The sequence below is a fragment of the Microcebus murinus genome, chromosome 12 (assembly GCF_040939455.1).
Source record: "Microcebus murinus isolate Inina chromosome 12, M.murinus_Inina_mat1.0, whole genome shotgun sequence".
In the NCBI taxonomy this organism is placed as follows: domain Eukaryota; kingdom Metazoa; phylum Chordata; class Mammalia; order Primates; family Cheirogaleidae; genus Microcebus; species Microcebus murinus.
Genome location: NC_134115.1, coordinates 23,423,910 through 23,451,637, shown reverse-complemented (window position 1 = coordinate 23,451,637; position 27,728 = coordinate 23,423,910). Strand labels below are relative to the sequence as shown.

General features: G+C 42.0%; 2 protein-coding genes across 6 annotated transcripts in view; one reads left to right on the top strand and one right to left on the bottom strand.

Moving 5' to 3' along the window:
* Positions 1 to 356: 356 nt before the first annotated feature.
* NMRK1 (nicotinamide riboside kinase 1) lies at positions 357 to 26,236 on the bottom strand. 5 transcript variants are annotated; one of them, XM_012759801.2, is made up of 11 exons: positions 25,989 to 26,234; positions 21,826 to 21,889; positions 17,724 to 17,965; positions 17,129 to 17,219; positions 16,801 to 16,849; positions 14,033 to 14,144; positions 9,572 to 9,719; positions 9,420 to 9,491; positions 8,692 to 8,801; positions 6,180 to 6,263; positions 357 to 713 (listed from the first exon to the last, which is right to left on the bottom strand). In XM_012759801.2, exons 5-11 carry the CDS (start codon positions 16,819 to 16,821, stop codon positions 694 to 696), a joined length of 567 nt encoding a protein of 188 aa, XP_012615255.1. In that variant the 5' UTR covers positions 16,822 to 16,849; positions 17,129 to 17,219; positions 17,724 to 17,965; positions 21,826 to 21,889; positions 25,989 to 26,234; the 3' UTR covers positions 357 to 693. The 5 variants fall into 5 exon arrangements, with proteins under 5 accessions (XP_012615255.1, XP_075864738.1, XP_012615254.1 ...); XM_076008623.1 differs by lacking the exon at positions 14,033 to 14,144 and having other exon boundaries at positions 17,676 to 17,965; positions 25,989 to 26,231; XM_076008624.1 differs by lacking the exons at positions 357 to 713; positions 14,033 to 14,144 and adding an exon at positions 1,944 to 5,201 and having other exon boundaries at positions 17,676 to 17,965.
* Positions 26,237 to 26,428: 192 nt separating this feature from the next.
* OSTF1 (osteoclast stimulating factor 1) overlaps positions 26,429 to 27,728 on the top strand; it is a 53,381-nt gene continuing 52,081 nt past the window's right edge. Inside the window, exon 1 of the mRNA XM_012759808.2 lies at positions 26,429 to 26,695. Within this exon, the coding sequence (XP_012615262.1) occupies positions 26,662 to 26,695 (34 nt within the window). The 5' untranslated portion in view covers positions 26,429 to 26,661. The remainder of the gene's footprint in view (positions 26,696 to 27,728) is intronic.

Genomic DNA, 27,728 nt, shown 5'->3' with positions numbered 1-27,728 from the left:
CAAAGTCTCTACATAAGACATGCAATGGTATCAGATACCCGCAAAAAACACACAACAAAACACTCAAAAACCTCCAGATACTGCAGTTACTTGTTCATTTATTCATCGTAACTACTGCTCCTGGTAATGCTGTTATTTGTAGGTGGTGTTGGTATGGGATGGTACAGAGCAGTGTTTTTCACACTGTGGGTTGAAATTAATATTTAAAAAAAATAAAAATAGAAAAAATCACAGTGTATAACAAACAAACATAATATAAAAGGCCAATGTCTTGTGGTACTTGATGTGCGTATACACACATAAACACACACCCCTATACACATATACACAGACACACACACAATGGATTCCATATATACTGGATTGTGATGTAATCTTTATTTCTTACTCTGGGTTCTGACAATCATTATTATAGAGTACATCCAGAAAGTGAAGACTTTCTTACTCACTGTGAGCTATGCTATATCTATGCATTTCTTGGAATGAGAGCAACTTGTTAAGGTCAATTCCTGTCCATTGGCAGGGATAAATTTGCTGTTCTACACATCGAGAAAACCATGTGCAACAAGAAACAAACATATGAAACAATAGCTATCATCCTACCACAGTACATATTGTATCTTGGCTAGGTTCTTAAACATATTCCTTTGATTTCTGTAAATCACTCCAGGAAGGACTTGTTGCATTCCATCTTTATGATGTTACTTGCAAACCTTGGGAATAAATATAAAAAAGAAGTTAATGGACAATTCCAACTCTCATTTTAGTAAATGTTCACACCAATAACATATCTAAGGATGTTAAGATTATAAGGGTTCTACAGCCAAAAATGCTGGTTTCCTATAAAACTAAATCAAGTCTAAGTCCCATTTTTTTCATCCTTGCACTAAATTTTAAACCTACCTGAAAATACCAGATAGATATCCAATATCACTGGTAATTGGTATATTAATCCCTTACTTCAGGAAATGAAATATTAATAGTTTGAGGACTAGAAGAAAATCACAAAGGGTGGTTAGCTGCAGTATAATTCTTGTTTTGGAGTGTTATCCTTGATGTGGGGAAAGAAGTATTATTACCTTTAATCTTTTTTCTTAAACAAAGGAAGCCCAGCTAAATACTTGATTTAAATTCATTGATAAAGCTACCACATTCTTATTACACAGCTTATGTTGGAGAACATGTTTTTTTTTTTCTTTTAGTGTGATATTTCATTTTTGAAATACGTAAAAATGTCAAAATGATTATACTTTTTGACCAAGTAAGTGTCACTTCTGAGAATTTACCTCCCATGATACAATTTCAAAAGAAAAAAACCCACCAGGCAAAGTGGCTCACACTTGTAATTCCAGAACTTTGGGAGGCTGAGGTCGGAGGATTGCTTGAGGCTAGGAGTTCAAGACTAGCCTGGACAATATAACAAGACCCCATCTCTACAAAAATTTTTTAAAAAAATTAGCTGGTTTTGTGTAGTCCCAGCTACTTAGGAGGCTAAGCCAGGAGGATCAATTGAGCCCAGGAGTTCAAGGTTACAGTGAGCTATGATCATGCCATTGTACACGAGCCTGGGTGATATAGTGAGACCCTGTCTCCTAAAAAAAAAAAAAAAGAAGAAGAAGAAAACCAACAAACAATATGTGCAGATATTTTTACAGCATGTTATTTATCAATGTGACACTTGTAACAACACTAAATATCCAATACTTGGGAAATGGTTAAGTGATCTTATGTTAATCTGGACTATTATATTAGATCATTATTCTAGAGTATTTTTTTTTTTTTTTTTTGAGACAGAGTCTCACTCTGTTGCCTGGGCTAGAGTGCCGTGGCATCAGCCTCACTCACAGCAACCTCAAACCCCTGGGCTCAAGCAATCCTTCTGCCTTAGCCTCCTGAGTAGCTGGGACTACAGGCATGCACCACCATGCCCAGCTAATTTTTTCTATATACTTTTAGTTGGCCAATTAATTTCTTTCTATTTTTAGTAGAGACGGGGTCTTGCTCTTGCTCAGGCTGGTTTTGAACTCCTGACCTTGAGCGATCATCTGGCCTCGGCCTCCCAGAGTGCTAGGATTACAGCCATGAGCCACTGAATATTACTTTGTAACCAGACATTATATTTTAAATTCAGTGTAAAAATACTAATAGAAAAACACAAACATTTGACAATTAAATTTTTATTTTGCAAATTTATTCCTTTGATTTGCAACTAGGCATGTGACATCTTCTGCACTAAAATGTTAATGTCAAATCTTGTATCTTACTTAAATATTAAATGCTAATTTAAAAACGGAAATAGCATGGCTGATTAACCACACTGCCCTTGCAAAGGCCTGTAAAAGAGAGACTGATGTGAATGGCAAAAAGACTCGATATGTACTCACTGAAATGTTAACATTGCTGATTGGTGGGAACACAGGTGATTATTTCCACTCTCTTATATTTATATTAAAATATTTTTATAATTAGTATGTTTATATATTGAGTTGACAATAAATATTTTTAAAAGGGAGTCTGAACGTTCCTGGTGGCTAGATTGCTTTGTTACGGTGAGGACAGGTAATGAATGATTAAATTTTGTCTCATGCTTTAAATAAGGATTAAATTAAATGTATAACTCCATATTCTTACTCTCTTGGGTTATTTATGGTTTCATTAAAAACTAAATTCAATGGCTATTATTAAAAGACAAAAAATAATAGACGCTGGTGAGTATGTGGAGAAAAGGGAACTCCCATACACTGCGGGTGGGAAGGTAAGTTAGTACCACCACTATGGAAAACAGTATGGAGATTTCTCAAAAAAATCCTATAACTACCATACGACCCACCAATCCCACTACTGGGTATCCATCCAAAGGAAAAAAAATCTGCGTATCAAAGGGATGCCAGCACTCAAATGTTTACTGCACTATTCATGATAGCAAAGGTTTGGAATCAACCTAAGGGTCCATCAACAGATGAACAGATAGATAAAATGTGCCATATAATCACAATAAAATACTACTTTTCCATAAAAAAAAGAATGAAATTGTGTCAATTGCAGCAACATGGGTGGGTCTAGAGGCCATTATGTTAAGTGAAATAATCCAGGCACAGAAAGACAAATCCCGTATGTTCTCATTCATATGTGAGAGCTAAAAAAAACTTATCACGTGTAGATACAGAATAGAAGGATAAATACCAGAGGCTGAGAAGGGTGTAGGGGGTGGGAGAGGGAAATGAAGAGAGTTTGGTGAACAGGTATAAACTTACAGTTAGATGAAGGAAATGAGTTCTACTGTTTGATAGCAGATAGCAGACTAGGAGAGAACTTGAAATGACACCAACACATAGAAATGATAAATACTTAAGGTAATGGACACCCCTAAATACCCTGACTTGACCATCACACATTCTATGCATGCAGAAAGCACTCCCATGCACCCCATAAATATGTAAATTATGTATCAATAAAGAAAAAAGTTAAATTCGATCTTTGTTTCCCTTTCATTACTTTATCATAATTATGATTTTATATACTTAGAATGAAAAATTAGCTAAACAGATTCATGAGCTATCATGAGAAAAGACTAGAACAGGAGTCACCTGAAACATCTGAAAGGCCTCCCCAGCTAGCTCAGTGTCAGACTAGGGTTAAACAAGGCTACGCTGAAGATTCCTCTGGCCAGCTTTGCCAGGATACTGTGGATGGAAGAACTAGGAAAGGTGATGGGTTACTAGAAATAAAACAGTACTTTATACAACTGAGTAAAACTAACATAAATCTTGGAGGTAGGAAAAGCGGATCTGCTTCCGATTTTATGCCTCTTCTAATATTTCTGTTATTCTTTTTGCTTTGTTTTGTAACTTTATCCAGTATCTAGAATGTAAGCAAGATAGCCTTAAATGGCATAGTTGAATACTTCCTTGCCTGCCTCTAGGATATAGGCAAGGAAAGAGGAGGACTGCCACACATACGTGGAAATGTCCTTTCTGAGGGGCTTGTGGCACCCACCAAAATATGCCAGCTGTTCCTGGACCTAGGCCAAGGCAGGATTGGAAATGGAACTGGAGGCAGTTCACCTGAACTACCTAACCAAGGCTCCTTTCATCTTTTTTCAGCCAGTAGATCATAAGGCCAAACTCCAGGGTATGACTTAGTCACTAAAGGAGAATTGGACCCTAGCACTGGCCATTACTGAGAAGACAGAGAAGTCCAGCCACTGAAACATCCCCAGGACCATCTTAGTAGTGCCAGAGAAAAGAGCCAATAACTCTCAGAGAAGTGGCTCTGGCTCATGTGCTGTCATTTAGGATGGCTGCTCCCCTCCTCCCCCTCACACCCTCTTATATCCACTCATGTCAATGCTCTGAGCTTCATTACGGAGGGCTGTCTTTCATCAGAGTAACAGATGGTGGGAGAATGGGTGGGCATATATGGAAAGGATTATAAATTCCACATGCAAGAAATTTTAAAGTGGTTCTGAAATTTCTTCAAATGGGTTGTTGCCTAATAAAGGGCTGATCCTGAAATGAGGAGTGTTTAGCATCAATGAAGTGCCTAGTTGGGCAAGGAGGAATTTATTGAAGATGTAAAAAGAAGAATCTAATTCTTATTGAGAGGTGACAACATTTGGACTAGGGCAGTTGCTTCTCACCAAAACAACCATATGAAATTCTTTACTGCTAGAGTGAGTCACACTATCTTCTCCTGAGCCAGACGATGATTGCATTTTGCTCATGTTTGCCATGGAAATACTTTTAATCCAAACAGTTCAAATGTAACAGCAGCTAGATCTATAGTTTTGTCCTTCCAGCATGCTTTTTCATCCTCCTCCTTCTAGTTTCTACCTCCTGCCCTGCTTTCTCTTTGGGAAATTTTTTAAATCAGGAGGTCCTAGGTGGAGTATTTAATTAAAAGATAGGGTACATGATCTAGTCCTGGCCAATCAGAGTATGCCATCTCCCTAGCTATAGTGATTAGTTCAGCAAGTCATGTGACCCAAGTAGGACCAATCAGTGTCTTCCCTGGGACTTTTCATCTGGACTAAAATGGAAAACTGCTTTTTAAAAAAATTGTTTAAAATAAAGAATTTTAAACATGCAAAAGAAGTGAGAATACCACGAACCTTCTTATACTTAACACCCAGTTCCAACATGTATCAACTCAGACAATCTTGAAAAAGGATAAAGTTTCTTTTTATACTGGGGCTGTCAGACCTAGGAGGAAGATAATGTTGCCAACAGACATCACATCTGTTAGTAGAGAGGGCCTGACTGCAGAATAAGCCCAAACACAAAGCAGAACTCACACAGAACCCTGAGCACACTACTTGAACTCCTTATGCCAGTTGAGCCTGAAGTCACTGTCAACCCCTGCACTTTCTTTTTGCTTAAGGCAGATTTAGGTGGATTTCCATCACTTGCAAAAAGTATTGTCCAATACGGAAACCTTAAAGAAACACTCCATAAATAATTTTGTAATCTTGTGCTTATTTTTGAGCTATTTGGAAAGTAGAAATTTTATGGAAAATCTTTAAGGGAATAACAGAAAAAAGCGCTCCAGATGTATTAAAACAAAATCATCAGCATTTTAATATCACTGTGTCCAAATGATAATCCCACTCCACTGGGGACAGCCATCCACTAAAAACTTTAAACTAAATGACATAAATATTAAGAGGTATAACAACGGGTAAATAGTTTCACCCTCAAAAACCTGACTAACAGACTGAATACGCTGGCTCACACCTATAATCCCAGAACTGTGGGAAGCCAAGGTGGAAGGCTCACTTGAGGCCAGGAGTTTAAGACCAGCCTAAGCAACATAGTGAGACCCCCAACTCTACAAAAAATTAGCCTGGCATGGTGGCATGTGCCTGTAGTACCAGCTACTTAGGCGGCTGAGGCAGGAGGGTTGCTTGAGCCCAGGAGTTCAAGGCTGCAGTGAGCTATAAATATGATGACACCACTGCACTCCAGCCTAGGCAACAGAGTGAGACTCTGTCTCAAACAAGAACTGACAAACAAAATAATCAAATCTCCAAACCTATACAGAATCTCTGATTCTAAATTATCCTCAAAGCAAAGAATGAATGAATACAATCACTCCTACATTAGCATTCTGGTATGCCATTCTTGGGCATGTAATGAACCATTTTACTCCTCCACCATCCACTTTGATAGCACAATACTTACGCTTTTGCTTTTCTAGTTCTTGTATTATATCTTCATATACTTGTGAAAAGAGATCATCTTCAGATTTCGTTCCATCTAGGTAAACTGAGAATGAGAAAAGAGGGCAGTTCAAATGCTCACAGGCTTATTAACATAGGATGTTTACTTTGGCACCTGACATCTCTCACAAATACCAACATGTCTAACCAAAGAACCGAGGACCATACCTTAAAAGAAATTAATAGCAATTAAAGAAATAGATCACGGCCAGGTACAATAGGTCAAAAGTTTTTTATTTGTTACAGATAAATCCATACTGGCTTATATGACAATTATTTAAGTGAAAGAGAAAAGAAAACAAAGAAGAAAGAAAGAAGAGCGTTAAGTGGCACTGTGCCTGGAGTACTTTAGGAGCACTGAAGAGGTGCCTGCCCAAGAGGGTCATTTAAGGGAGTAAATCTCTAACATATATATTAGGATCACCCGTGAAGCTTATTAAACCATACAGTGGTCTGGGCTCTCCCACATATGTGCTGAATCAGAACTTACCAGGCCCAGAAGATATGTATTTCTAATAAAACTGGCATAAGCAGCTTTAGAGAAAAAGTAGAAGTTATCTAGGTTAAGGGAAGGAAGGGGCCTTCTAGTTAGAAAACAACATGGTAGAGAAGTACGAGATAACTTTGCCTGTTAAGAAAAAGATGCACGGTTTGGAATGGCTAGAAGGTGGGGAGGCAGCAACAGTGTGCGAAATGAGATTTTGGGTTTTTTGAGACAGAGTCTCGCTTTGTTGCCCAGGCTAGAGTGAGTGCCATGGCGTCAGCCTAGCTCACAGCAACCTCAAACTACTGGGCTCAAGCCATCCTGCTGCCTCAGCCTCCTGAGTAGCTGGGACTACAGGCATGCGCCACCATGCCCGGCTAATTTTTTCTATATATATCAGTTGGCCAATTAATTTCTTTCTATTTATGGTAGAGACGGGGGGGGGGGGTGTCTCACTCTTGCTCAGGCTGGTTTCGAACTCCTGACCTTGAGCAATCCACCCGCTTCAGCCTCCCAGAGTGCTAGGATTACAGGCGTGAGCCACCGCACCCGGCCCGAAATGAGATTTTGGAACAACGCTTTGACTTAGTCTTTGGAGGCCTTGATGTCTAGTTGTTTGGATATTATCCCAGATACGTGGAGACCACTGAAGGTATTCAAGCAGGGGAGGAGCATGGTTAGATTTGCATTTTAGGTGAAAACGGAGAGAAAGGCAACAAGAGGACATCCCTGCAACCCGTGGCCCAAGCTGGAAGTGGTGCAGCCAGAACCGGAGCATGGGCCCAGGGGATGAGCTCTGTGTGCTTTCTGCTCAGCTCTGACACAGCCACCTGTCCTGCAGGTCAATAGGTTTCTGACAATATGGACAAGCCCCCTTTCCTGTGACAAGTGTATGTCAGTTCTGCTTCTTCTGCCACATCCAACAGACTTCTACCACCTTCTCTGCATTGAAATCTATATTCCAGTCATCTGTTCTTAGTTCAGGCCACAGATCCAAATTGCTACATTATGTCTCTCAGCCACCTCAGCCTCCTTAAGTGCAAAACAGACTTGCATTCCTCCCTTACAGATCTGCAACTCCTTCGCTTTTTCCTGTTTTCTCAAATAACACCTGTCAGTAGCTGAGGTGTCTGTCATCTTCCCGCCCCCTCTGTATCTATTCTATCACCCAGTTCTGCTGAGTGCAAGCATCCAATATAACACCCTCTAACTGCATCCTCCACACAGGCAGAGGGACCTTACCAGCACAAGGATGTGTATGAATCATGTCCTTGTTTAATCTTCTCCGTAGAGAGCCTCCCTCTTCTCTTAGGATAACGACCAAAGTCTTTATCTGGCCTACTGGCCTTTTAGGGTCTGGACCCTCCCCACGTCATCAGCATCAATTCTCTCCCTTGGCTCCCCCTAGCACAAAGCTTTCTCTACACCAGCGTTCTTTCAGGCGCTGGTCATTCTCTCCTGCCCCCTGGCCTTTCTGTGTGCCCTGCCCCATCTGGGGCGATCTTCCATCCCCCCAACCCACCTCCCTTTATTCAGTTACACCCATCAAAGTTGGGTTTAAATGTGGCTTCCTCAAGGGTGTCTTCCCCTACCACTGGGATTTGGGCAGTCCCATGGAGGTTGGGGTCACAGCACTGACAGCTGGAAAGGACATGGTTGGGCAGCTAACGTCTGTAATGCCTGTTTCCCTGACAGAATGACACCTGCATGAGGGTAGGGGCTGGTTCTGCCTTACTCAGCTCGTGAGCTCCAGGGCAGCGCCTTGCAGGTGGAAGGCATCCTTCAATGCTGGTGGAATGAGTAACTGTCCAGACCCTCACAAGAGCCACAGACAGAGAAACAGAGACCGGGAGAACCAGCTGTAAGAGGGGGAGCCCAGAGTGTTCTGCTCCAAGTATCCCTTTATAATCTTGTACATCTCCTTTCTTTTCTGTACTCTGAGATAAAAGACAAGCAAAAGGCTTCGAATAGGGGAAGAAAAGGCACTTACCAATTTCCCATGTGACATTCTCCTCCATTTCTTTTCTGTGCTTTAGATACATGGGCCACACGTGGCCGTCCAAGTACCCCGGGGGGTCTGGAGGATTGTAGACCCTTGTACTATCAAAACACGTAGGAAACTTATTTTGACAGAAACACACAATTGATAAAGTAAAATAATAATGGTCAGCATAATGGGAAAATAACTCGGAGATTAAATCTAAACAGGATTAAAACTACATGTTCTAATTCAATGGTAGTCAGAAAGACAATAAAATGGATTTAGTTCTCTGATCCTAAAATTAACTTTGTAATTCACCATCATTCATAATTATCTTTTTCTTCTCTAGTGCCTTATAAAAGAATCAAGAGACAAATAATATAAATAATGATAGAGATACTGACATGTTAGATTAAGCTTTAAACTAACTGATGTTCTTTGTAGCTGTAGCAGAATACAGAGCCACTAACTCAAAATTATAACCAACAGGGGATTGCTTTAAGATTTAGGAGAAATGAGACAAATTAGCTAGATATAAGGCCCTTTTCTTAGAAAATTAATTTGCTAACAGTGGATGACCATTTATGGAAAAAGGTTTCGCTCCTTGTAATAAAAGAATTAAGGTTTTCCTTGTTTGGAAAGTGAGCTATACACATTGCTCAATAATGTTACTTTCCTCATTTTTCCTAAATTTAGTCTTTTGAATTACAATCCACAAAGATAAATTTAAAACTTACCTCCTCCTCCTCTTACATTCTTCATATGGAATGGTCAGAAAATAGCTTCTATTCCATATAGTGGCAAAGGGCCTAAAATAACAGCATATTTAGTACACAAAGTTTTTTCTCCCCCATTCATTCAGAGTCAATATTAGAGTAAAGATGCTTACTTATAATTAAAGAGAAGAAAACCTTCGATGATGAGAATGGGAGTTTCCTCAGCATTTCCCCAGTCTGTTGATACCAGAGAGTGTCTTGGATTTTCCATGCAGCAGGAAATGGCTGACATCATTTTTTCCATGTTAAGTGCTTCAAGCACTTCAAACAAACACATAAAAATATGAAATCAATACAACAAAAATTTTGTGATGTCATTTTTTTATCATGAGCATATCCAGGGCTCTGTAAATGTATAAAATGACATATTTTATTTACCCTTTGAAATACCTAACAACAAATAGTTTAAATAATAAATTAAAACTCTAATATTGATAAACTGGAGTACATAAAACATTTTTATTATGGAAAAATTTTAAGCATCTACAAAAGTAGAAAGTACACGCAACTGCCATGTCTCTATTAACAGTTTTGACAATCATAAACTAATGGCTAACCTTGCTTTACTTGTAACTTCTACTTTTTCCTGACTACACAAAAATTTAAAAATTTTGGAAGACAAATATCTATACATAAGTTTGAAAGATAAATGACACACTGGGGAAATATCTGTAATGTCTTTGGCAAAGAGCTCTTATAGATAAATAATAAAAAGTCATAAAAAATTTATGAAGAACACAAATATGTCATTTTCAAACTTAAAATATGCATACTTTTTTGAACTAACAATTGCAATTCTAGGGCTGGGTGCAGTGGCTCACACCTGTAATCCTAGCACTCTGGGAGGCTGAGGTGGGAGGATTGCTTGAGCTCAGGAGTTCGAAACCAATCTGAGCAAGAGTGAGACCCAGTCTCTACTAAAACAGAAAGAAATTAGCCAGACAACTAAAAATAGAAAATATTAGCTGGGCATGGTGGCGCATGCCTGTAGTCCCAGCTACCCAGGAGGTTGAGGCAGAAGGATCGCTTAAGCCCAGGAGTTTAGGGTTACTGTGAGCTAGGCTGAGGCCACAGCACTCTAGCCCAGGCAACAGAGTGAGACTTTGTTTAAAAAAAAAAAAAAAAAATTGCAATTCTAGGGGAGTAGCCTGTAACAGTAGTTCTCAAATGGTGGTACTTAGACCAGTAGTATCAGCACCACCTGGGAACTTGTCAAAGATGTAAATTCTCAGCCCCACCCCAGAACTACTGAATCAAACCACATGGGCTTAGGGGTATTTTTAGTGGAAGGTTTTAAAATTATGATTAATTTATTTAATAGATATAGAACTATTAATATTTTTTTTGTTTTGGCGTTAGTTTTGGTAAATGACATCTTTCTAGGAAACTCAATTTCATCTAAGTTTTCAAATTTATTTGAATAAGGTGTTTGTTTATAATATCCTATCTCTTTATGTCTATAGGATCTATAGTGAAATTACTATTACTTTTGTTGCCTTTGATATTTGTGATCTGTGCCTTCTCTTCTCTGTTTTTTTCTTGATCAGTCTTGTTTAATCTGTTTGGGGATCACTTAGACTCTTGATGTTTTATATCTTATGCCAAAGTTGAGAAGTTTTCCAGCATTACTTCTTTGAATACATTTTTAGTCCCATACTCTTTCTCCTCTCTTTCTGAGGCTCCAATGACATGAATAATAGAACTTCTGTTACTGTTCCACACTTCTGTTCATTTCTTTTTGTCCATTTTCTGTTGTTCAGATTGAGTAATTTCTGGTTTTCCATCTTCAAGTTCACTGATTCTTTCCTCTGTCATATTTATTCTGCCACTGAGGCTATCCAGTGAGTTTTAACATTTTGGTTACTGTATTTTTTCAGTTCTGAAATTTCCATTTGGCTCTTCTTTCACATCTTATACTCTTTTACTGGGCTGTTCTAATTTTTCATGTATTTCAAGCATGTTTGCAATTGCTTGTTGAAGCCTTTTTATAATGCTGCTTTAAAATCCTTGTCAGGAGCCAGGCGCGGTGGCTCACGCCTGTAATCCTAGCTCTCTGGGAGGCTGAGGCGGGTGGATTGCTCAAGGTCAGGAGTTCGAAACCAGCCTGAGCAAGAGCGAGACCCCGTCTCTACTATAAATACAAAGAAATTAATTGGCCAACTAATATATAAAGAAAAAATTAGCCGGGCATGGTGGCACATGCCTGTAGTCCCAGCTACTCGGGAGGCTGAGGCAACAGGATCACTTGAGCCCAGGAGTTTGAGGTTGCTGTGAGCTAGGCTGACGCCACGACACTCACTCTAGCCTGGGAGACAAAGTGAGACTCTGTCTCAAAAAAAAAAAAAAAAAAAGTAACCCAAACTGAGTTGCAGTTACAGGTAAATCTGTATTACACTAAAACACTGAAATGGTTCCAAGTACGTAACTAAAAAAAAAAAAAAAAAAAATCCTTGTCAGGTAATTCTGACATCTATGTCATCATGGTATTGGTGCCTATTGACTGCTTTTTCGGATTCAAGCTAGATTTCCTGGTTCTTGGTATGACGAGTGATTTGTGTCCTAGAAATTTCAGGTGTTGTGTTATGAGATTCTGGATCCCATTTGCTCTGTTTTTTGCTGGCAGTCACCCTGTTGAGGTGTAGTGTGCAGGTTTGGGGGTGGCAGTAGATGTTCAGCTTCCTGCTGGGCCTGCAGATGGAGGGAGGTTGCTTGGGGTAAAGGGGGAAAGCAGAGTCTAGTTCAGCTTCATTGCTGCTGCAAGAGGTGAGGGCAAAAGTCCAGTTTTTTACTAGGTCCCGCTCACAGGAGCTGACACTACCAGAGTGAGGAAGGTGGAGTGCCAAACTGCTCCACTTCCCACTGCCTCACTCTGCTTCTGTGTTGCCACGTGGGGGTGAAAGTTGAGTTCCCTGTCTGGCTCCTCTGATACAAACCCTGTGGGTGATGTGGAGTGCCAGCTCACTCTGGCCTGCTGATGCTGGGTGGATCTAGAAGTCTAGCTCCCCATTAGGCTCTGCTAACACCATGAAGGGAAGATGGGTTTTCCTCTTGTGTTTGGCTCAGAGTAGGCTGGATATTATCAAAAAGGTTTTCTATTCTGCTAGGCCACCCTTTTCTTGGTCCTTTGATTACAGAGAACAGGTTTGTTGGTGATTCTTCTATCTGTGCCTGTGGATGGTTCCATGTTGTGCACTTCTCCAGCATCTCATCCTGAATACAGAGGAAACATAAAGAAAACCCAAGGAGCTCATGGCCATGTCATCCCTCAAGTCCTTAAGTCCCAGGCCAGCTTGCCCTCCTCATCTTTCAGTCTTCCCTTGTCTGTTATATTAAGTCCAGGGTTTGTAGTTGTAAGAGGGAGGACCAGTGAGGAATGGGGCTAATCCATCTTGGCTGGAACCAGGAGTACTACTAGTTTTGATATAGTTTTGTTATCATTCAGTTAAAAATGTTTTCTTATTGTAATTTAGCTTTTGACTCATGGAATGTATAAGTGTTTTGCTTAAGATAAAATGCAATGATGTTTGGGATTTGCTGCCAAATAACACAGAAGGGCTGTGTGCAGTGGCTCACACCTGTAATCCCAGCACTTTGGGGGGCCAAGGCAGGAGAACTACTTGAGGCCAGGAGTTCAAGACCAGGCTGGGCAACATAGCAAGACTCCATCTCTGTAAAAAATTTAAAAAATAACCAATGGAGGTGCATGCCTATAGTCCCAGCTACTCAGGAGGCTGAGGCAGGAGGATCGCTTGAGCCCAGGAGTTGGAGCCTGCAGTGAATTATGATGATGCCACTGTACTCCAGCCTGGGCAAAAGAATGAGATTCTGTCTCAACAGAAAAAAAAAATGCAGGAGAAAGTGAGTGAGGGTATAGATAAAATATAATTGGCTAAGAGTTCATCATTATTAAAACTGGATGTTGAACTCATGAGAGAGTTCATTATAGTTTCCTAGCTACTTTTGCATATGTTTGAAATCTTCCACTAGAAAAAGATTTTAAATATCAGGAAAAAATGGTACTGCTTAATTTTCAAACAGTTGGAATTTTCTATTTACCCTTTTTGTTATTGATTTCTAATTCAGTTCACTGTGATTAGAGATTATCTTTGTATTCATATTACTCTAATCCATTAAAAATTTATTAGGATTTGCTCCATGCCCTTGCTTATATGGTCTATTTGGGCTAATGTTTCCACGTACTCTTGAGAAAAAAATGTGTATTCTGCTGTTATTGGGGTGCATGTTCTATACATGTCAATTTGGTCAAGTTTGATAATTATGTTGTTCAAATCTGTTATATCATTAGCAATTTTTGTCTGCTAGTTCCGTTAGTTACTGTTATGGTTTGAATTGTGTCCCCATGAAATTCATATGTTAAAGTCCTAATCCCTCATAGCTCAGAATGTGACCTTATTTGGAAATGTAGTCATTGCAGATGTAATTAGTTAAGATGAGGCCATACTGGAGCAGGGCATGGCCCTAATCTAACATGGCTGGTGTCCTCACACAAGGGGAAAGTTTGGACACAGACACACACAGGAAGAGCACCACGAGAAGAGGAAGCCAAGGCGTACCCAAGACTGCAGCAGACCAGCAGCAGCCAGGAGAGAGGATGGGACGGAGTCTCCAGGACAGCCCTCGGGAAGAACCAACCCTGCAGATGATTTGATCTTGGACTTCTAGCCTCTGGAATTGTGAGACAGGAAGTTTCTGTTGTTTAAGCAATCCAGTCTGTGGCACTTTCTTATGTTAACCCTAGCAAACTAATAACACGAAGGAAGTTGTGTTAAATTCCTCCACATTAATTGTGCATTTGCCTACTTCTCCTCTTAGTTCTGTCAGCTTTTACTTAATGTATTCCCATGTTACGGTATTAGGTGCACACAAATTTTAGATTGTTTTCTGGTTGAAGTAACCCATTTATACCTCTTCATCTCCTATAATACTCTGCCTTAATGCTTATCAAGGTATGTCTGGTATTATTATAGTTAGTAGAATTATACCAGTTTTCTTTCAGTAGGTGTCTCCATAGTGTATCTTTTTCTAGCCTTTCACTGCCTACCTTTCTACGTTATCAATTTAAGTCTATCTCTTTTCTTTTTCTAGACAGAGTCTCACTCTGTTGCCCTGAGAAGAGTTTCTTGGTGTCAGCCTAGCTCACAGCAACCTCAAACTCCTGGGCTCAAGTGATCCACCTGCTTCAGTCTCCTGAGCAGCTGGGACTACAGACGCATGCCACCACAGCTGGCTATTTTTTCTATGTTTCGTAGAGATGGGGTCTCACTCTTGCTCGGGCTGGTCTCAAACTCCTGAGCTCAAGTGATCCTCCCACCTTGGCCTCCCAGAGTGCTAGGATTACAGGCGTGAGCCACCTGGCCCGGCCAAGTCTACCTCTTTTAAGCAAATTATAGTTGGCTTAAAAAAAAAAATGAAGCCTCACAATACTTGGGGTGTTTTAGTTCCTTTAACTTAATGTGGATACTGATATATTGGGGTTTAAATTTATCATTTCACTATTATTTTCTATTTGTCCATCATCCTTTGATTTTCTATTTCTCTGTTTTGGACTTTTTTGTATTTATCAACTATATTGTAATGATTTTTATCTATTTCCTCTGTAGACTTGATACTTACACATTTTTAAACTATTCTTTTAGTGGTTATAAAGATTTCAGTATCACCTTGACTTACCTTAAATGTATATATTTACCTGAATAGTTCAAATTTTTCCTTAAGGTAGACACCTAGTTGCGTGATACATGAACTCATGGTATGAACATTTTAAGGTCTCTGAGACATATGATCAACCTCCCTTCTAAACAGTGGATCAGTTTATACTTCCATCTAAAGCGTATGAGTTACTGTTTTCTTGAGCCCACAACAGCACTAGATAATTATTGCTTTAAAAATCTTTGTTGGTAGGTGGGGAAACAAAGTAATTTGTAATTCTTCCAGGTTGACTTTTTACTGTTCATTTATTAATGAAATAACCTATTCCTTCTGTGAATAGTTATTCACATCCTTAGACACTTTCTCTAATAGGATATTCGTTTTTCCTACCAGTTTGCAGGAATTCATTAAACAGCAGCAATAACAGGCTAGGCACAGTGGCTCATGCCTATAAATCTAGTACTTTGGGAGGCCAGGCAGGGTAGGAGGATTGCTTGAGGCCAGGAGTTCAAGACCAGACTGAGCAATGTACTGAGACCCTGTCTCCACAAAAAGTAAAAAAAATAAGCTGAGTGTAAGGGTGTGAGCCTGTAGTTCCAGCTACTCAGGAGGATGAAGCAGAACTGCTTCAGCCCAGATGTTTGAGGTTGCAGTGAGCTATGATGATGCCACTATACTCAGGATGATAGAGTGATTAGTATGTAATTAGTTAACATGAGGTCATTTTTAAAAAAAGTAGGAATAATAACTCTTTGGAATTGTTAAAAACAGGTTTTCTTGACTTCTCTTTTACTTCAAAATCATTTTTCTCACTAGCCTTTGGACAAGAAGAAGAGAATTTAAAAAAAAATATCCTGGCTGCAGCTTAAGACACAAGAAAGCAGAGTGAGTCAAGAATATTGCCTGGCTTAAAACTATCATGTGTCTGTAAGAAATGATTATATAACATTTTCCCAAAAGGTTATCAAACTTAAAAATAAAAAACATACTTTCTGACATTTTAAGGGAGCTCTTTCTGTTGCCAGTTTAAGTTTACATAAGTACTCAATGATCATCTTGTTAATTATAAAAGTTAATAAAAATCATTAAATATAATGTCATGTATTAGCAGGATATTTTCTACAGGAATGTAAATGTTTTCTCTGATGGACTTTAAACCTTTGGCTTCAAAACAGTGTCAGCTTGGGGTAAAGGAATGAGGTGCATCTATCTAAAATAGATTCACAAACCTTTCTGAGCAGTGAAAAGACAAAAACAAAACAAAACAGCTGTCCAGTGCTTTGGCCACCAGGAAGGAAAGCCGAGAGGATGAGAGCTCAGAGGTTGCTCTAGGCAAGATTTTCTCATGGGGTGGGATTTGGAGGTGGTTGCGTGTCCAGGGCAGGAATGAACAGAGAAACAGTGAACCTATTTTGCCCCAGCTTCAGAAGAAAAACCTATCATTCCAATGTTTTCAGTTTTAAATATAAAACTGGGAAAAGGAATGCATTTCTTTAAATAATTCAACATAAATCAGTTCACCATAAATCCGAAACCTACGAAGGCAGGTTTAAAGTATAGCAATATATTTAAACACATTTTAAGACTATCTTCAAAGAGAGTGAAGTTCTTTGAGTCTCAAAAAGAAAATGAACAAAAAGCACATTAATGTTTTACAAGCTAATCTACTTACCATCATACTGCAAAAATCCATTTTTATCTGTCTCTATCTCAGACTGTGGCTGGAAAAATAAGAAAGCATCCATTAAAATAATGTGGAGGGCAGAAATAATGCAGTTATAGACTAAAGAGGATATAAGCCTTTAATAATTTAATAAATGCTTAAATAAAATCAAAGATCAGCACCCATAGAGGGTGCCATCTGGTGGATGAACAATGCTATTGCACTGAGCCTACCTTCAGCATAAAAGGTACATTATTTTGTTATTAAACATTTTTGTTTAAATAATTAATTAAACATTTTTGCATTAAATAAATGACCTAAGAAGTTTTATAGATACCTTGAAGAAATCATCCTGAGATATAACACTGCAATTGGGGAGGTGTTTCTGCAAATTCTTAGCCAGTGTTGTCTTCCCACCATTTGTCACACTAAACCAAAGACAAAAATAGAAAATACCAAAAAGGGAAATGCATTAAAAAACATAAAACACTCTAAAACGATCTTTTAAAAAGAAGATAATTACAGCAATATTTACTTAAGAAAAAAGCTACTTCTTTCATAGATACTGCTTTTTCTGTCGGCAAAACCATGGGCATTGGCAGATAGGATGCATTGAATGACAAGAAATAAGCTGGGAGGATGGAGGGGAAAGGCAGTTAACTAGTGGGCAAGTGATCTGGGCAGCGCTAAGACTTAAAAATACAGATATTGTGTTGGGAGCAAAGTAATTTTTGTCTCTGGCAAAATATTCACAAGGTTGCTGTGCAACACAGAGAACATGAGTAACACGTTTTAGTCCGAGTGTATAAAAACTGCGCATGGTCACTGTGATTTTATTCCAATGTACAGTGCGCAAAAGACAGAGTGGCTTATTACAGGCCTACCATGAAGTCCCTTCTCTGTGATGCCTCCTGTTCCCCATCTCTTTTCACCTGGCGGGGTAGGTGGGGGGTCCTTTGCAGGTTGTCGCACCAGGTCAGTTACTTGTCCCTCGCGGCTGGACTGCGACATCGAGGAGAATGGGCGCCTAACTCCTCTGCACGTCTACCTTCCCAGCGTCCAGCATCGCGCCCGGGAGGCGCTTCTCTATCCAGTCATTTATTCAAAGGGAGTTTTAACCTGGGGCTTCTGCACCTTCAGAGTGTCTGTGGCCAGAACTCAGGGTCTTTGTGAACTTGAATGGGAAAGAAATTATATTTTTTAGTTTTCACTAAATTCTAACAACATTTTAGAATTTCCTTTAATTATAAATATAAGGAAGGTAAGTACCTGTGACTTTGTCGCCAAGAGAAATTACAGATATTTTTTTTTTTTTAGAGCACCTAGAGTTTGTTTATTTATTTATTTATTGCACTTTGTTAAAACTTTTTTATTTGTATATAGTCCTGGGGTCCAAGTGCAATTTCGTCACCTTGCTATATTACACCGTGGCCTTCAGTGCATCCTCACTGGAACAATACACATCGTACCTACCAAGCAACCTCCCATCACACCGTCCGCCCTCCTGCCACTCCTCACCCTCATAGATATTTTCATATTATAGTTGGGGTAGATATCTTGAAGTATCATTGATGCCCATTATTTTTAGGCCCACCACTGGATAGTGTTATTTAATATGTTAACAAAGAAGTATATGTGTCACAATGTCACAAATTTGACTTTTGAAATATTTTATAACTATATTTCAATACAGCTGATTTTCTTTGTATTTCTGTATTTTATTTTGTGCATTTAAAGCCATTATTCTAGGCCAGGCACAGTGGCCTGTTAAAACCAGCACTTTGGGAGACTGAGGCAAGAGGATCAATGGAGGCCAGGAGGTCGAGACCAGTCTGGGCAACATAGCAAGACCCTATCTCTACAAAAAAATAAAAAATTAGCCTGGCGTGGTGGTGGGTGCCTGTGGTCCCAGTTATGTGGGAGGCCAAGGCAGGAGGATCGCTCCAGCTCAGAAGTTCAAGGTTGCAGTGAGCTATGATTGAGTCACGGTGGAGTGGAGTGTTGATGGTGGAGTCACGAACTCCACCATCACTCTGAGGAAGTGAAAACACCACACCACCAAATGTCCACGGCACAAGAAAACTCCTGACTATACAACTATTTGCTAGAATCTGTGTTTAATCCCAGAGGAGATCAATATGAAAATGTTTATAATCCAGAAAAAGAAAAATGAAGTAATAGTTATTCATAAAAATAGCTTGTTGCATATAATTCAATTATTACCTAAATATCTGACACCTACAAAGTAGATGAACTTGGTTAATGATATTTTTTGTTTAATCTTACAATACACAGTTGGGTAGGATATGGGCGATCTCTTTAAAAACAAGGAAAGTGGGTGGGCATTACCCTATGTATTGAGAAAATATGACATTTTTCCTCTTTAACAAAAATGTCTGTAAACCATACTGAATGTTCATAGTTCAGAAACTGAGTTTTGGTTTAAAATAGATGTAAATGGGTAACTTTATTATGATACATGCAATCTGCCTAGAAAATGTGTCATTTTCTAGACTTATCTCTTTTGTTAAGATCATGCAGTTGAACCAATACCTTCTCACTGAATTAACTGGAGCTAATGAGAAATAAATATCCCATTTTTGTACAAGCCTTGGAGATGGACCAGTCTAGGTCATAGGGAAGAGAGAGGAGAAAAGGTATTAAACAAGTTGGAGCCTAGGACCCATACTTGAAATGCAATCATCCTAGTCAGGTAACAGGTTAGGACTAAGCCTTCCCCTTGGCATGCTCACAACCTCCCTCGCACGTGCTATCCAAACAGAGGTGAAGAGTGCTCACAGGATGTTCTATCTAGGATCTGACTCCGTGGTGTCACTCCCTTCCTTTTTCACAACATCCAAATAAATGCACAACTCCTGGCCCATTTATTTTTTTATGTGCCAGGTAATGAGAGGGCTCATTGTAGTAGGAACATGACAGTGGGCTAGGGAGAAGTTTAAAAAGTTGTCTGTAATTAAACAAGAGGGGATTCCCTTCTTTAACAGGTGGATATTAATATTCCCATTTTCCAGTTGAGGAAATCAAGGATTGAGAAGTTATATACTACTGAAACTTGCCCAAAGTAACAATTAACAAGTCATGGAGATGGGATACAAAGTCTAACTCCAGCATGGACTTTAAAACTTTTTTACATTGTGGAACTTTGTGAGAATCTGATGAAGTGATAAGCCCTTTCCCCAGAAAAACTAACATTTTCACACATGTGTTAAATTTTCAGGAGGTTCATGGATGCCCCCCCGCAATTCCTTCAGAACCCTTACTATTCCCTGCAGGCTCGCCCAAATAATCATTTCATAGGGCAGCACATGGTTGAGTATACAAGACAGACAGCACGGTGGGTTTGGAGGAAGGATGCGAGGCAGGAACAGAAGTCACAGTCAGTGAGTCTGGCATGAGCTTCACAGAAGCAGCAGCACTGGAATGAAATCATGACACCACTAAAGAAGAGATAGTGGAAAGGAGGCTTTCTTAGGGAGTCATGATGGTACCTCATGCACGTGGCAAGAAGGGGGATGAGGCAGGTTTCTAGGTGGAGGGCACCATGTTGGAACATGGACGAGAGGGAAATCTTGTTTATACACGTAAGAATGAAAGTTAGATTGGATCCTGCAGTGGACTTTGTATAATAGTTGCCTCCCCAGGTTCCATGTCTTTTTTTGAGGCCTGGTTGTGACTGGTACTACTCTTAACTCCAGAATAGCACCCGTCAGCCCAAACCAATAATGTAATCCCATCCCTAACCCCACAATGACTTGGGGTATGTGCAACGAGCTGGGCCAGTCAAAAGGAGACCCATGACCTAGGTAGGGGAAGACGGACACCTCGCCCCCAGCAGTGGCAGGCTATGAAGACGCAAGAAGTCACAAGGGGCTGCTTGGATGAATCCAAATGAAGGAAGACACAGAGGAGAAACCTTCTTTGGCAATACCGCCGAGCTCCTGTATCAAACCTTTCCTGCAGCCCGCCTACCCCTCAGGCTAATGAACTTCCTTTATTATTTATGGATGGCCCTCATAGGCCACGATATTCAGATTTCATTCCAGACAATTGGGAACCATCGAGTATTGGTCGCCAGGCAGAGAAAAACTGAAAACATTTTGTATGAAGATTAAACTAGCAGAGGTGTGTAGGACAAATTAGGAGGGGGAGACTAGAATCAGGAAATGATAGGCTGAATTAGGACGGTGACTTTGGAAAGGAAGGGAAGGACAAGAGAAATACTACAGAGAAAAACTGGACTTTAGTTCTGATTAGATGGGAGGCAAGGCAAGGCAGAGCTCTCACACTTAGTTCGCTCGATTTTACTTCTAATGGATGACTTACTATAGCAATGTGAGAACAAAATGGTCTCCCCAGAACTATAAACTTTTGATTTTGATAACCTTATTTTATTAATTGGGCCACATATAACGTGAATGTGCCCAGAAGAAAGATGAACATGATAGCAAAACACATAATGTCCCTCATGGTTGTTGTTGATGTGTTATTTCCATGCCTGCCTCTGGTGGCATAGATAGGATGACCATGTAATTTAGAGCACTTTTGAGAGGGAAGGGTACCCAGGACATAAGGCAACCCAAAGTATGACAGAAAAGGAATGGAGGTGAGGTTGTTCTGTACTCCACATGCATGAAGCCTGGCATAACAGGAAAGATATGACAGATCTTCTCTATGTCACGCTGGGGGAGCTGCCACATGGGGAATGATATATCACCCTGAACCAAAGTAGTGCCAGCCAGGTCTTGCCTCTGGAGTTGGCTCCAGAAAAATAAATGGGAAAGTAGGCAAGCGTTGTTGACTGACTCTTCTATTTCTCTGTTTATAGGAAAGTCTTCCACATCCTGTTGGCATTTCCATAGCCAGGACTCCGCTGGTTTTGTATTTCACAGTGGCCTGCTCTTCCCCAGGATCCTGGAATCCCCGCTGCTTCTCCTTCTCTTATCCCAGCCACCTGAAAACACCATTTGGACATCCTAAGGATTTTGACCAGCTGTTTATAGCAAAATTACTCACCCACTGATTCCAATGGTAAATGTTTTCATAATTCGCTTTGAAAATCACGTCTTCCTAATATTTCCTAAAATTAAAAAAAAAATCAAATGTGTATCATTTAGATGTCTAGAGAAGTGAGTCAGTCCTAACTTAGGAGTGCCAGCTAGGAGGAAAAGATGGCAGCCATCTCTTGGTTATCCCAGCCCCGCATTGCCTAGATTTCCTAAGTGAGCCTCCCAGCACCACTGTAGCTGGTGCATGCACAGGGAGCTGAAAGAGCCCTCATGGCCAACCACACACCCTTGAACTTCTCTGTTTTCCACAGTGTGGAAGAGTTGCTAGGCCACAGCATGGTATATGAAGTTGAAGTTTCGCCTTCCCTGTATGTAGCCAGGGAATCTTCCACCTGCAAGATTCAATCCCCTGGGTATGACCTAGCACTCCCTCTGCAGGGACCGCTCTGGGCAGGCCTCTCTCCCCTTGTGGGAGAGGGAGAAAGCAGCTGCTGGTCAGGGGCAAAAAGAATCTAATGCCCTACAAGGGCACTATTTCCTCTCTCCAAAGCCTAGGTCTAGGGCCCAGCTAGCCAAAATTTTTGGACAGAGGCCAGATAGTAAATATTTGAGGCTCCATGGGGCAAGAGGCAAAATCTGGGTTGTTTATGTAGGGACTTACATAACAAGAAAACAAATTTTTTCGCAAACATTTTTAGGCAATTCAAAACATAATCATAATTATTTTTTTTACAGGCCTCCTAATGACAAGAGTGGAATTCCTTTTTTACTGGGCTAACATTTCCCTTAATTGGATTTCAAAGCTTATCTTTTCTAACATGAAACTGACTGCAAATGTTCAGGCAGAAGGTCAGGTTTAAGCCACAGGCTGTTTTGCTGACCCCTAGTCCAAGGGGTGGAGGGCAGTTTCATACCCCTAAGGTTAACCAGAGCAGTTCTTAGATATTACCACGGACCATTTTCATCTCTAAGTGAAAAAGGGAAGCGCAGCTAGAGGGAACCTTAGAATAGTGGTTCCTGAAGGTCATCTCAGACAGCTGCTGTCTGTGCAGGTGGATGGTCAGGGACCTCAGCTGTGCAGCAGCAGGGTGAGGGGCCCTGAGCTGGAGCCCCCCAGCAGTGCTCCCATCCCGATCTGTGTCCATGCTCCCCCTGGGGGGGGTGTGGAGAAGAGCCAAGTGGGGAGAGGGCTGTTGTTCCCTGGCCTCTTCTCCCTTATCCAGAATATCACACAAGGAGTACAATTGCTTAAGGTTGGGTTCCACTTTCATTAACGAGCCTATGTGAGACAAGAATTCAATAATGACTGTGATAAAAATAAAATAGCAGAACAAGTTGGACATTTGAGTTTCGCCCAGAGTTACGCTGTTGAGTATGTATCTCAATTCAAATTGCCATGGTATATCAAGGGAACAACTGCATGCAATGAAGATTGTAAAATAAATTTTTATGTTGTAATTTTTCTGCTTTTTAATTTATTTTACCCTATTCTTAGTTTTCATATGTCAGTGCAAGGCTGACAACTATCCTGCTTTGGGGAAGAGAGAGGCAGCCCTTTATCCTGAGATGATATGGTTCTTACTTTTTTGGTGATAAATTATGAAATTTATGAAATTATGTTGTCAGTAGATGGTAGTAAATGAATGTCCTCACTTGGTTGAATAAAATAAAAATTCATAAGCCTTTGTCATTTTTTTCGTCCCCACCTTATTTTTGGATAGCTTGTTGAAGCATAAATTCTCAAACTTGGAGAAGTATACAGCTTTAGATATTGTTTAGTCCACCCCTCATTTTGCAGAAGTGGAAACTGGCCCAGACAATGGATGACTTGCTCCAGGTCACACAGCTAGTACACTGGAAAAGCCAGAAATGAAACTAAACCAATTAACTTCTTTGCATCACTCCAAGCTGCTAAAAGGCACTTTATTACTAAGAGCAAAGAAGAAATGTTGCACATGTGCTAGCTTAATTGTCAGGCTCTGGTGTATAATTGATGTCATTCTTATTGATGTATTATTGATGGGGCATATATTGGCTGTGCACATTGAATAGAAAGGACTACGGGTCCCAGTTCTAACTGCCACATCTGTGCATACATGTGTGGCTACTGCATGAATTACGTAGCAAGCACATTACAAGTTAGCATGGCTGTGGCACCAGATATAGGCTTGAGGGAGTTATTTTCATGGAAATTCTAGTAATTCAGAAACCTGGACTGAGATAAAGTAAACCTACCTATAAAATCCCCTGGGCACAGGAGGGAAATCCCACAGTGAAATCTGAGTTTTTACCAAAACAGGAACCCCCAACTCTGCATTAGCAAGCAGTCTGGGCTTATCGATAACACAGCAGCATCTGGGTAAATGTTGGGCATACACCATTAGCGAGGAGCAGGTGACAATGCCATAGGAGAGGTGGGAAACTGGGACATGCAGAAACAAGACAGGTGGCTGGGCTGAGTGGCTGGGGCGGGGTTGGGGGTGGGTCTAGCAATCCCTGAAGCCATTTAGTTCAAAAACAGTATTGATGCACAGGGCAGCTTCAGGTGAACTCCAAGTTCAGGCCGGACATTGTCCACTTCCACATCACTTTCTACTATTTCATTGCCTATTGCCCTCTTTAAGAACTATTACAAATCAAATTTAAAACGCTTGCAACCAAGAGTTGCCAGGTTCCAAATGTATGCAGCAGCAGACTTCATGAAGCAAGTACAAGTTCAATCAACTACAAAATGTAAACCATTTGATGTCTCCAGAGAGACAATCCTTTGAACTTTCTGGCCTCATTATTTCAGGACATCCTATCACTAGGAATATACTCACCTTCAATCTCATGGAATATTTATGTAGTTTATGCTCCCAATGTATGCAAAGCTTTCCTGGACAGCAGACAGCATTTGCATAGGGGAAGGAGAGCAGATTAGGATAGCCAAGAGCAGCCCTAAAATGACTAAGTTTTATTTCTTATATTTTTTTTACCCTGGATAAACTATTAAGTTTTAAAAATAATTCTTGTGTGTTTACCGTGTTTAATCCATTTCACTACTAAACACAGTATATTCTGTCTTCTACACTGCAGAATGGTCAAAAGTGACAGGTGTAGAATTAAATAGACTGTAAGGAAGACAGGGACTCCCTAATGCAAACGGTCTGAAAGAGGACAAAACATGCTTTTCAAACGCGTGTAAAGGGCAGTCTGACATGTGAAAAAGAGTGAAATGTTTTCAGGACTTCTCACTGATTTATTTTCTTCAACAAATATTTTGATTATCTTCCTCCACGTGATAAGGCAGTCTTTTCCTACTATAGTTTAAACTTTGCTCCCCTTTGGTAAGCAGAAATCTCCCAAAGTGGAAGCTTCTGAAAATGCAACTCGCGCCCCTCCTCTGTTGGAAACACTCTTATCTTTTACCAATCCCTAGCAGAAATTCTTAAGTTTTATTTTATGCAGGTTCACATGTAAGTGGTCATTTCTTCCCAATTTTCCTTTCCCCAAATAGACAACTGGTTTACAATATTGGCCATGCTATTTTGAACTTATACCACTAGCTCTAGCTCTTGCCTCCCACAGGCGGTTCGATCTGCTACGTCAGGAGCTGACAGCTTTTTTTCCTGCAAAGTGCTAAAACAGTTAATGTTTTAAGTTTAGCCGGCGGCTACCCAACCCTGAGGTAGTAATGTGAAAGGGGCCACAGACATGGCATAAACAAATGAGCGTGGCCGTGTTCCAAGAAAACTTTCTGGACCCCGAAATCTAAATTCCATGTGATTTTCACGTGCCACAAAACAGGATTTTTCTTTTGATTTTTTTTCGGCCATTAAAAAAAAATGTGAAAGACATTCTTCGCAGGCCGTAGTGTATCCACTCCAATGTTTGGGGAATGAGACCGTCTCGTGGTGATCAGGATCTGATCCTGTCCCTGGTGACCCCTGCCAACACCTGTGCGGTCTCTCGGAGGCAGGGCTCCCGTTCTCAGGATTTTAAGGATTATTAGCGCACTACGCCACCAAGAGAACACGTCCTCCTCGCAGGCCAGGCATCAGCTCGCTCAGAGGAGGGCAAGCGTGCCGACGGGGCTTTCGAGAATCAAGCAGGCTCCCGCACAGGAACGCTCTGGAAGCACCCCCAGGCTCCAGCGAGGCGGCGCGGCGGGGGCAGGCAGGTACTCACCTGGCGCCAGTTCCCGTCCTCTCGAGCACAGCGGCGGAGGCGACGGCCGCGCGCGCGCGCCTGCCACTAACGCGCCGCGACCCGCCGCTCGCCCACCGAGAGGCTCACAGCCCCTTCCCCCGCGCCCTCCGGCGTCGGAGCCCGGCCAGGTAGACGCGGCCACCCGGAGGCTCCTTCCCACCCCGGCCGGACGCCGAGCCGGGGTCCAGCCCCCGTTGGGGCGGGGCTCCCGCGAGCGTGGCCTCGCGCGCGCGCGCCCCTGCACGGCCCCCGCGCCTCGGCCCTTTCCCGTCGGGGACGCGCGCGCGCCCGCAGCGCCCTCTCCCGGCTGCGGCCGGCTCCGCCGCCGTGCGCGCCGCCCGCGCCCCCCAGCCGCGGCGGGGCTGCGGGCCGGGGAGCCAATTGGCGGCCGGCGGGGCGGCGCCCACTTCCTCGTCGGGCCGGCGCGCGCTCGGGACGGCTCCGGCGGCCGCGGGACGGGGCGGGGCACTCGGCCGAGCCGCTCTGCCTGCGTCCGCTCTGCCCGCAGCCGGGGGTGGGCGCGGGTCCCGGAGGGCGCACGCCTGCAAGCCGCGCGGGAGGAAAACTTCGCGGTGCCCGGAGTGCCGGCCGGCGGGGCGATCGGTGGGCTTTTTCGGCGTGGTCTTCAGGAGCAGCCGCCCGAGGAAGCGCGATGTCGAAGCCACCGCCCAAACCAGTCAAACCAGGTAAGGGAGGCGCTCGCCGGGTGCCCGGCCGCCGCGGTGCCCTGCGCGCACCCCGCCCGCGGCGCCGCGCCCGGATCCGACCGCCGGGGTGGGCGCTCTTGGCTTCGTGGCGTTCGGCGCAGGGCAGGGATCGCTTCCGAGCGCGAGGGGATCTCGAGGGTTTTAAGAAACACACATTGTAAAAGAGGAGTCACCCCCACCCCCTCGGTTTGGCAACACTGTCATTCGCCGCAGCTTTCCAGCGGGTGCGATGCTAACGTCCCATTGAACTTTTCCGGGAAGACAGGACCATTGATTTCCTTTAAAAAAATGAATAAATAAATAAATAAGCCTTGAAATGGCCCTCAGCCACTTCCTCTTTTCTTGGTGTGTCACTGTCAAGTCGGGGTTCTTGACCGGCCGGAGCGAACGGGAAGTGCGTCGCTGCCTGCAGGGTGGAGTTGGGTGAGCGAGCCTCCTTCGGGGACCCGGGAGAGGGGCAGAGTTGGAAGCCGACCTCGCGAGCTCGGGGAGAGCGTTTGGGAAGACTCTGTACCCGGGCTCCTGGCGGGGAGAGGCCGGGACGCGGCAGAGCAATCTCGGCTGTTCCTACTGCGGAGTGTCACTTTGTCACGCAGTGCGCGCGCTTTGCCTCCGCTCTCCTCGCGCTGGAGACGGGGGAGCTTGCTAAGTTCCTCAAAGCAGTTTTCTTGGCCGGGAGTCCTTGTTCACTTTTGATACTGTTCCTAGACTATTGTCTGTGACTTGGGGAAATCAAGGGAGTTTAGAAGAGACTGACGCATTTCCGTTCAATACTGTAACAAACTCAGGTGCGTTGGTTTGGGTAGGTAATTAAAAGGAAACACGCTGGAAATGGAAGGTAAATGGCTCCGATGTACTCTCGGGGGTTTTGTTCCTTCCAGACTTGTGTAATTTCAGCGTAGAGAAAGCTTAAACTTAATTTATTTAAATCGAATTTTTTAAGTAACTTTTCCTTGCAAGAGGTAAGTTCCGGCGATTAATTTGCCCAAACTTTGGTTAAGCACTACAACTT

What these genes read in the sequence shown, in the direction of transcription:
- NMRK1 (XM_076008624.1), bottom strand. Translation starts at nt 17,713, where the DNA reads ATGGGGAACAGGAGGCATCACAGAGAAGGGACTTCATG. An exon ending in TGGATTTTTGCAGTATGATG is followed by an intron (nt 9,720 to 16,800) that starts GTAAGTAGATTA and finishes GTTTGTTTGAAG; the next exon opens with TGCTTGAAGCACTTAACATG. An exon ending in AGAACTAGAAAAGCAAAAGC is followed by an intron (nt 5,202 to 6,179) that starts GTAAGTATTGTG and finishes TCTTCCTCCTAG; the next exon opens with GTCTGACAGCCCCAGTATAA.